We start from the raw sequence: 10,727 nt of genomic DNA, 5'->3' as shown, positions 1-10,727 counted from the left end.
AAGCAAGTGCTCCTATAGGCAGGTCACAGCCTCTGAAATATTTATCCAGGGGGGAGAAGATGGGGGAAGAGGGGGAGTGAGAAATCTCAGAAGGGAAGCTGAGAGAACTCCCACCTCCCAGCCCTGGGTCAGCCCTGAGGGTGGAGCAGCACTGGGCTTCCAGAGTAGATGTCATGTGATAGCTGCCATCCCCCACCCAGAGGAGGAGGAGAACATTTACTGCCTGTTGGTCTTTCTCCCTTCTTAAGAACAGAAGGCTTAGCCCCACCCAACTTACTGTCCCCTCCATTGACATGGCCACTCTGAGCTTTTCTGCAACTTACCCATCTCATGCACAGGGCATGCCATCTTACCTTTTCTAAGCTGCTTCCCATGAGCAACTTCACCCTCAGATATCACCCCACATCAACTGCAACCTGCACTTCACTGGCCCTACCTGCTGCTCATGGTTTTTTTGTTTTTTTTTTTTTAAAATATATTTTATTGATTTTTTACAGAGAAGAAGGGAGAGAGATAGTTAGAAACATCGATCAGCTGCCTCCTGCACATCTCCTACCGGGGATGTGCCTGCAACCCAGGTACATGCCCTTGACCGGAATCGAACCTGGGACCTTTTACCCCGCAGGCCGACGCTCTATCCACTGAGCCAAACCGGTTTCGGCTGCTCATGGTTTTTTTACATCTTGTCTCATTTTTCCAGTTGGACTATAAGCTCCTTAAGAATGAGTATATCCACTGAAACCGGTTTCGCTCAGTGGATAGAGCGTCGGCCTGCGGGGTAAAAGGTCCCAGGTTCGATTCCGGTCAAGGGCATGTACCTGGGTTGCGGGCACATCCCTGGTAGGAGATGTGCAGGAGGCAGCTGATCGATGTTTCTAACTATCTCTCTCCCTTCCTCTCTGTAAAAAATCAATAAAATATATTTTTTTAAAAAAAAATTAAAAAAAGAATGAGCATATCCAGTCTCTTTTAGAGTCCATAGTTTTTAAATCCAAAAACTATGGACACTCATCCCCTAAGTTCACACGCACTTGCTGGAGCAGGCATTGGACTGGAGCCCATGTTATAATTCACCTCTTCATGCAGTGTGAACAGGAAAGGCCTTTGGCTCAAGCAGTCTGCTCAGCCTTGCAGAAACTTCAGGGTTGAATTGGGTGGTACTCCTGCCTGCACCCTAGAGCAGCCCCTTCAAGTCCCCTTTGCCTAAGGTGGGTTGGTCTCCATCATGACCAGCCCAAGGCTAGACCCTGTCTGTCCAGGTCAGGAGGGTTGAGCAGCCTCTCTCGTCCTCAGAGTGGTGTCTCCAGGTTCTCCTACTGGCAGCAGTACCTGCAGCGTGAAGACTTCACGGTGGTCGTGCAGCCTTTCTTCCAAAACACCCTTGTCCCCCTGAACGAGGTAAGCTGCAGGCATTTCTAGGAGGCACACATGTGGGGCCATATCTTAGACCAGTGGTTCTCAACCTATGGGTCGCGACACCTTTGGCGGTCAAAGGACCCTTTCACAGGCGTCGCCTAAGACCATCCTTCATATCAGATATTTACATTACAATTCATAACAGTAGCAACATTACAGTTATGAAGTAGCAACAAAAATAATGTTATGGTTGGGTCACAACATGAGGAACTGTATTTAAAGGGCCAGAAGGTTGAGAACCACTGTCTTAGACGGTGTATTTTCTTCTCTACGTGGGTTTTTCTGCTTCCCCTTCACCTTTTTTTGAGTATGATTAGAACCTAGATTCATTTGGAAAGAAAAGGAGAAACTCAACATTGACCAAGCTCCTGAGGCCTGGCCCTGCTACTTGCTGGATTGGGATAGAATGGAAATCTTCCTAAATATGTTATTCTTTGTCAACCATTAGGCCAGGGATGCTCAAGGAAAAGGATAGACTGTGGGTGGCTATCATGCATGTCTGTTTAAAAAAATAAAAATTTAAAAATTAGGGAATTTCTTCATCAATATCTGAGCCAGTTATCAGCAGAGTTGAAAGAATGAAAGGAGATATGCCCCGGCCGCCTGCGAGGTGGGTGGGGGCGGGTAGCGGTGCCCTTGTCCCAGGAAGATAATGCCCTTGCCTTTGGTCACAGAGAGGAGGAGCTGACCTCACCTTCTTCTCCGAAGACTGTTTCCACTTCTCAGAACGCGGGCATGCTGAGATGGCCATTGCGCTCTGGAACAACATGGTGAGTGCCTGGGGCCTAGTGGGCTCCGTCAAAGAGGGCCACCCCAGGATGTTGACAACAAAAGCCTGCTGGCTGCCATAGCACCTTTCTCCCCAAAGCTCATAGGGTAGCACACGTATTTGTCCTGACAGATCTGATTCTTCCAGTAATGCCCTAGTACTGTGCGGGGATAACTTTGTAATCAGGTAGACGAGATAAAAACAATGGTTTCAACCCCTTACCGTGTGACCTTGGGCAAATGATCTCTCTCTCTGGCCCTCTGTATCATCATCTGTAAAAACAATGAAAATGATACAGATCTCAGAAATTGGAGGTGATGTGAAAACAGCACTCAGCCCGATAATGAACATGCAACCAATGTCAGCCCCATCACTCCAGTCTCAACACATTCCCAACCCTTATTTCTTTAAACAGCAAAGAGAAAAGAGCCACCCAGTCTGTTTTCCCAGGTTGCCACCTATTCCCATCCTTTCTTAAGGTGGTAAAGGGGACCTTATACAATGAGCATCCAGCCCAGGGGCCACAGGAACCCCTGGCCTTGCCCCTGCCCTGTATGGCTGGCTACTCACTACTGGACAACCAGCTACATTTGCACAGAGCCATGAAATGCCTTTCCAATCCTCTGGCTTCTTTTGCTCTAATCGCAGTGGGTAACCCAATCTCCACCCCCACATGCATGTTCCCTCATTTCTCCCATGGTGACTAAACAGACTGCACTCCTGCTCCTTTTACTGTCGTTTAGGCCCGCTGTGTCCTTGCCAACCGTCACTGTGCAAATATTCCCACACCTGTCAACTCACCCAATAGGTCCAGTATCTCACTTGGCTGACTCACAATATTGACTTTTCCCTTAGCTACACCATCTCCTCTCCTCAGAACAGCACGTAAGCCGGTTTTATCCTTGGCCTACTTCATTGCAGACTCAGCCTTCCTCTACTTTTGTTTTCTATCTGTTGGCATCACATTCTGCCCACTCCTAAATCTTTCATCATACTCTCAGCCCAGGACTCTGAATTTCAGCCAAAACATCTTTTGGTTCCTTCCCACTCAACCTCCATGCAGTAATTGTTTTCATCCAAGAGTGTACAGTCTAAAACAAAAGTCTATGAAAGAAATGAATCAAAGTCCAGGTGTCCTTCAGTGGCTGAGTCATGTGACTTCATTCCTTTTAACATCCCCTCGCCCCCAAGAATGGGTTTCTATGCAGGATCCTATTTATCCCCCTGAGATCTCAGGGGATTCCAAGATGGGAGCAGAATGCTAAGCCCTTAGCCTTTCCTTCCCAGCATTTCCTGGTGGCGTTCTGAGCCTGCCTAATGCCAGGAGTCTCCTAGGGCTTGATGACTCAAAAATGACAGGGCCCATTGGTCTCTCTGCATGAATTAAGGATGTAGTTCTGGCCTCTTCCAAAGCAGTTCTCCCCATTCACCCAGGGGAGAGGATTTTAAACATAAAGGCAACTGGGAGGGGTTGAGATCTGAAAACAAAAGGTACGCACTGCTATGGAGCCATATAGATAACGATACAAGACTGCCCTTGGCTCCCCTCCCATCATTGTCCCAGCCATACTTTGAAAACTTAAAAAACAACAAAGTAAAGCTAGACTAAAATCATCTAAGAATATCTTATCCTTTGCTATATAATTTTGGGAAATAATTATATAGTCCAGTGTTTTCATCCAAAGCCATCTCAGATATAAGCTATTGCATCAATATAAAGCTATTGCATCACACCAACTTTTCAGAGTATTTTCTTACTGGAATTTCACCCCTAGAGTGACATAAAATAAATAACAGGCTCGTAGAGGTCATCTGGCCAGAATGCTCTATCACTAAAACACAGAGATGTGAAGCAATTTGCCCAGGATCACACAGCCAGTTAGTGGCAGAGCAGGGGTTGAAACCCAGGTCTAGCTGCCTAGTGTTCTGGACACAGCACCACTTGGCCTTCCCACTCCCAGCCAGATAAGCTCATATGTACCCGGTGAATTCATGTCTCATAATTAGAGTCCTATGACATAGTGTCTGCAGGCTTTGGCCGGTGATCCCAGGGTACCCTACTGTGCAGCAAACACACTTTAGACTCTTCATCTCCTGCCCCTCCTCTCTTAACAGTTAGGCTGCGTCCAGAGACGTTCGCAAAGCCAGAAATATTAGCAATAGCAGGAAGTGTTTTTCTCCTCCTTTTTATTCTTTTGTCTTCTTATAAAGTTTCACCTTATTCTATGTGCATCTCCCCAGGCATCCCTGTCTCCAGGCTTACAGCCCTTAAAACAGCAATTCTCAGCTCTGGCTGCAGAGTAGAATCATCTGGAGACTTTAAACACAATGTTTGCCTGCAACCACTTTGCACATATGGATTCCCTGTGACCCAACAGTTCCACCCCTGGGTGTATGCCCATCAGAAAGGAACGCATAGTCCACCGCAGATGCACGCAGACTTTTCCCAGCAGCGCTAGTCAAACCTCAACAAGCAAATCAATATATGGTCTTATTGGGGGTGAATTATACCGGAAGAGAGTGGCAGAGGGGCCCAGGGTTCTGGTGATAATTCTGTTCCTTAAGCTGGATGCTGTTTACGTGGGTATGTTCACTTCATCACAATTGATCAGCTGCTCGCTTGTGGTTTGTACTTGTTTCTATATGTGTGTTAGCCTCATGGAAAAATTTGCTTAAAATAAAACAAAAATTTCTGGGCCTCATCCCCAGAAATTTTGACTTAGTCTTGGGTGGCACCTGGGTTTAGTATATTTTAAAAGCTCCCCAGGTGGCATTATTATACAGGGTTTGCAAACCACTGCCTGAGATGTATTCACCACAGAAGTCTGTAGAAATGAAAACCTGACCAAGCCACACACCCTGCTTTCAAATTCCCAAGGCCCACCCTCCCCAAAGGAGAGGCCAGGCCCCTTAGCACCAGACACCAGGCCTTCTGGGACCTGACCCCAGTCAACCTATCTGGCAGCTGCTCCGCCCTCAGATTTGCACTTGGCACTCTAATAAGGAGTGAGGTTTCCTGCGCCGCCCATGCTGTCTCTGCCTCCGAGTGTCTGCTGTCACTCACCCCTTACCCCGGACTGCCCTTCCAACCTGCTTCTTACCCACCTCACCACTCAACTCCGGTGCCAGCTCCCACAGGAAGCCTTCTCTGAGTCCCCAGAGCAGTCTAGAGGCCCACCCGACCCCACTGTACCCTGGCCCCGACCTGTCATTTGGCTCTTCATCGGTGCATATAGCTTCAGAAAGATGGGTTCTAGGAAAAACAGCCCCGTTTCTGTGGGACTGAGAACATAAAGGCCAGTGTGACTGGAGGGAGGGAGCAGGGTCAGAGAGGTGAGCAGGGCCTGGCCCTTGGATGGCCCTCCAGCCGTATGAACCCGTTTACCCTCTGGCTGTTGAGTAGCGATGGACTAGCAGGAAGCAAGCGTGGACTTGGAGACCAGTAAGGGGCTGCTGGAGTCCAGGTGGGAGATGAAGCTGGCTAGAATCAGGGTGGTAGCCTGGAGGAGGAGAGAGTGTTTCAGAGTGACGGATGGATGAGAAAGAGGAAGAAAGGATGACTCCTTAGTTTGAGGTTAAGGAGATTGAGTGGATGGTTGAGGTGGTAGAAGGAAGAAGGCTTGGGAGGGAAAACTCCAAGTTCTTTGTTGGACGCGGTAAGTTAGTGATGCCTTCCAGATACTCACCTGGTGTTATCAGGTAAGCTGTTAAATATCTGAGTGTGGAGCTCAGAGAGTTGGTCAGGGATGGAGATTTAGGAGAGAAAATGTGGGTGTCATTAGCATAGAGGTGGTATTCAAAGTCCCAGGTTTAACTGAGAGCCCTAGAGAAAGAATAGGTGGGAAAGAGTATGGGACCGACTGTTCAGCCCTAGGACATTCATTCCAACCTTTGATACCAGCAATAGAGGAAGATGAGGAGGGGGAGGGGGAAGGAAACAAGTAGAGCATGATCTCCAGGGAGCCAGAGAAGTGAGTGGCTTGAAAGGGAGGCATCAACTTGGACAAATGCTGCTGAAAGTCAAACAAGATGAAGACGCACACAAAAAGGTGACCATTGGACCTGGCGATGCAGAGGCCATTGGTGACTCTGACAGAGCTTCAGCCAATGAGGAGACTGGAGACCCATTGGGATGGGTGTCAGAGAAAAGGGGAGACCCGGAAGTACAGCCAATGATTACAAACAGCTCTCCCTAGAGTTATGAGAAGTAATGGCAAAGGTCGCTGGAGGGGATGTAGGATCGAGGAGAGGGCAGTTAAATGATGGCAGACAGAATAGTTGGTGCTCTGATAGCAGGGAACCAGTAAAAAGGGAAAAACTCAATCACCAAACCCAAATCATCACTACCTTCCTCTGCACCACTTAGTTCCTGGGTCCCTGGGACATCATTGGGAATCATCCAACCTGGCCTTCAGCATTCGTCTCTCTCCAGGTGGTTCCGTTATAATAGCGCTAAGTAGAAATAACACTCTCTTATACTGTATATGTAAGTTGCCTTCTGCTCACACGTGCTGTCATTTCATCTTCTCATCTGATGCTCCCAACAACCCAATGTAGAGTTGTCAGGACAGGGTTTAATGCCCTGCCCCTAACCTTGGGACAGTTCAGGAGCCAGCCTAGCCTCCTACAGGCCGTTATTAGCAGAGCCAGGACCCCAGCGGATGACCCTGCTGTGCTCTGTCCAGTTGCCATGTGGTCGCCAGGGCAGCCCTTCCTCGTCGAACTGTGTTGCTAAGGAACAAGTATAAAGGCTTTAAGTCAACAAAAAAACAAGACCATGAGCCAGGTGTGGTCATTAGCTGGCAGAGAGTACTTCCACTTACCTCATAGGCAATACCTGGAGTCAGGAGCTGCGGAGGTCAGGAACGGGCAGAGACAGAAGATCAGATGGTGGCCAGAAGTTCAGGACAGTTCGAATAGGTGTTCATCCTTCTTGGGACTGGCTACATGTCAGGGGGCAGGCCACTGGCTGAAGGTGCTGGGAGGAAGAGGTCCCGCAGCTTGCAGCTCATCCTCAGAGGGTCCCAGGGTCAAAAGTGTTCAGGAGAACCTCTCTGAACCACAGTTGCTCCCAGAAATGTTGTGAGTAAACCTTTTTATCTATGAAGAAAACATACAAAGATGCTCAAGTGAGAAAACCCAATTTCTTAAGGTTGACAAGCCGAGTATAGTAATGGTGTCATGGTAACCAGTGCGTTTTCCAAGTTTTCCTGAAGTTGACTAGCCCCACACACTTAAATACGATGATCACCATTTTATAAACTGAAAATGCAGAATGTCTGCGATCACAGCCACCCACAAGGGAAGCAGGAAATGGAGGTGCTGGGCCCTGACTTCCACTCAATGTGGCCTCTGGACCGGTCAGTCTCTCTTGGGCCCCAGTAAATCCAGGACACAGACTTGGGGACCCACCCTGCTCTGGTGGGCCTGTCACTCTGTGAGGGAGAGTCAGGTCCAGCCCTGGCCCCGGGGCTGCTAGTATCTGCTGTGGGTCTTGCTTCTTAGCTGGTTTCAGTTTTGCAAAGAGAAGGAGTCTGGTGTGAGAGAGCCCTCCCGACAGAGTGGTCTCCCAGCTTCGGAGGAATCATGATTTCCTTTATCTCATCAGCTGGAGCCAGTGGGCCGTAAGACGACCTCCAACAACTTCACCTACAGCCGAACCAAACTCAAGTGTCCCTCTCCTGTGAGTAAAGGTCCCACCTGCCCAGCGTGGGACAGGTGTCTGGGGTGGGGGTGGGGGCGATATAGCCACCGGGAGACACACAAATCCCCTGGAAGGCTTTGGCATCGTGCACTTCATTCACTGCCACCATTCTCACATCTCGCCTCTCTGCATTGTCCCAGACGCCTTGCAGCTCCTCAGAGTGCCAGCAGCCATGGGTGAGGGGCGGAGAAAGCAAGAGGTCCTGACTGAAGTGGGAAGAGGCACTCAGGGGAGGCAGGCAGGACTGGCAGAAGCTTGAGTCACCCTCTACCCTGAGGGGTCTGAGTCATGTTCTGTCTTAAACCAGGCGGAGGAGCTCTCCCAAGCCAGGCATGCCACTCGGGCTGGGGGGTTGGGCGGCAAAGAGGAATAAGACACCGAGTCTGTTCTGGGAGCCTGCACTCCACCTCCTCCCTTTCCACCACGGCCTTTTCCAGGCCCTTACTGTCTTTACCTGGACCACTGGCAAAGTCCCTAACTTGCTCCCCAGCTCTCCTCTCTCCCCTCTCCATCCATCCCATAATCACTGCCAGACACCAGCCTGCCAGTATTGTCAAGACTGCTTGAAACCTTTCCCTCCATGAAACCGTCCATGAAAGAAAGGCACCTTACACACTGTCTGTTCCGTCGCTGCTCCTCTGGAGGCGCATCCGCCATCTCAGCCTCTGGAAAATCTCCACATCCTTCAGGCCCTGTCTGGGCTACTGTCCCTGCACCTGCCTTGGCCTCTCTTCTGTTTACACTGCTCCTAAGACACTGAAAGGCTCCTTCGTGATGTGATCGCTTCTCAACATGTCTTGTCTCCTACCTGGGCAATGAGAGAAGTCACATCTTAGCCCTTGGGCACTCTCACAGCTCCCCCAGCACATGGCTCCCACAACAGGCACTCAGTTCGTGTTCGCTGAAAGGGAGGAGGGACCCAGGGAGGCAGGCCCAAGCACCTCCTCTCCCGTCCCTTCTCATTCTGGTTCTCCAATCGACTGCAGAACCAGCTGTCCTTCCACACTGACCTTCTCTGCTCCCCTAGCACCCCTGGAGGGGAGGATGGGAATCGTGGTCCAGTAGTGGCTTAAAAGAAAGGGTTGGGGTCTCCCCCAAGACTTTCACTGGTCACCTGTCGGTTCCCAATCTTTCACAATCCGGTGGACAGGAAAGGAGATGCTGGTGAGACACACAGGAGGTTGTAGCTGGGTGTTGCCCACTTTGGACACGCTCCTCCCAGAGACCTGGGCACAGTGAGATTGGAGGAGCTTTGCAGACCATGAGCTGGGGACTTGTGCAAGGCTGTGGTAGCCTCTCCGGCACGGGACCCAAAGAGCCCAAGGTGGGCAGCTGGATGGTTTTCAGAGGCCCCAACCCCTGACCCTCTCCTCCTCCGCAGGAGAGCCCTTACCTCCACACCCTGAAGAATAGTCAGCTACTCCAAAACCAGGCTAAAGACGGCCCCGACGTGCTCCCCTGGGCCGTGCCAGTGGCGGCAGGAGGTGGCCTTGCAGTTGGCGTCGGCGTGGTGATGGCTTGGAGAGCCATGAGAAGCCGCCACGAGGAAAATCCTCCAATAAGCCTGGACCCTGTGAGATTGTAGGCGCACCAGCCACGTGGATGCTCATCCGAGAAGCCCCAGCCACACACTCTTCCCCAGCCCTCTACCTTAGCCACCACAGAGCGCACTTGCTTCCACACCTGGTGACGTAGGAAGCCGAAAGGACCTTCCTGACTTACTGAGCCCTGGGGCTGATGCTCCTGGAATTGGCAAATTTAAATGAAGGCCAAAGTCATTCTATTCTTGGGTTAACCTGCTTGAAGCTCTTGCCTTCCGTCTGTCATGTGATGCAGGTGTGGGAGCTAGAGCCTTTCCTGTCATCTCGGCCAGAGCTGCCCAAGTGATGGCCAACCCCAACCAGACCGACCCCTATCCGGCTCCAGCCAGCACTGGGGGAGCAGCTCCTCAGTCCCCAAACCCACTTCTTAGCATGTGGGGAGGGCGTTGGTCACCGGGTGCTGGCTAGAGTTCAGGAGCTGCCTGGCCACCATCCATTACAGTCCAACACATACCTGCCGCGCACCAGTTTTGTACCCAGGACAACATAGAGCACTGTGGTACCTCCAAGGCTGTGAGGTTCCTGGCCAAGGAGACAAACTCCTTCAAGAGACAAGAAGCTCTGAGACAGCACAACTCAGTGCTGCAGCGTTGATGGGTAAACGCATCCGATTGCTCTCAAGACTAGGAAGAGTTCCTTGGGAAAAGTTTCCTGAAAAAGGGCAATTTTGAAATGCCATTTTAAAAAATTAAAGGATTGGGACATGAATACCTTACATATCCTCAACCTGGTTTACTCAAGGGACTAAATTTCAGAATGATGTCCTCTTTCTACATGACCAGGTTGCTGAGAGAGAGCTGGAGAGTCTGACAACACAGGCCCCTACCAGGGCAAGCCCTGAGCTGGAGGTCTTTCCAAGATTACTCCTTTGATTTTGCACAAAAACCCAGGGAGGGGATGATGAAAAGTTTTGAAACTAAGAGTGGCGGTTGCACAGCATGGTGAATGCACTAAATGCTGCGGACTTCTTCCCTTTAAAATGGTTAATTGTAAGTCCTGTAAATTTCACCTCAATAAAAAGCAAACAAAATGAATCCATTATTACCTGCATTCTAAGTATATCTCCATATATCTCCGATCACATAGCATGGGGTGACAGAGAATATGAGTTAGAACCTCAGTTACACCATTTGAATGTGTGGCCTATAGAGCACACCCCCGTCAGCAGCCTGAGCCCCAGTCTCTCAGATTCGTCTATAAAAGTGGACTCAGAGAACCCATTTTGCCTGCCTCACAG

At 50.0% G+C, this 10,727-nt stretch overlaps 1 protein-coding gene across 1 annotated transcript in view; it reads left to right on the top strand.

Annotated features, from left to right (window-relative positions):
* PLB1 (phospholipase B1) overlaps positions 1-10,524 on the top strand; it is a 100,329-nt gene extending 89,805 nt beyond the window's left edge. Inside the window, exons 47-50 of the mRNA XM_015566426.1 lie at positions 1,294-1,398; positions 2,091-2,186; positions 7,794-7,868; positions 9,271-10,524. Coding sequence (XP_015421912.1) covers positions 1,294-1,398; positions 2,091-2,186; positions 7,794-7,868; positions 9,271-9,474 — 480 coding nt within the window. The 3' untranslated portion in view covers positions 9,475-10,524. The remainder of the gene's footprint in view (positions 1-1,293; positions 1,399-2,090; positions 2,187-7,793; positions 7,869-9,270) is intronic.
* The last annotated feature ends 203 nt before the right edge of the window (positions 10,525-10,727 follow it).

The sequence above is a fragment of the Myotis davidii genome, unplaced genomic scaffold, assembly GCF_000327345.1.
Source record: "Myotis davidii unplaced genomic scaffold, ASM32734v1 scaffold238, whole genome shotgun sequence".
NCBI classification, from domain to species: domain Eukaryota; kingdom Metazoa; phylum Chordata; class Mammalia; order Chiroptera; family Vespertilionidae; genus Myotis; species Myotis davidii.
Note: the sequence above shows the minus strand (reverse complement) of the source record. Positions and strands in the feature narration are given on the sequence as shown.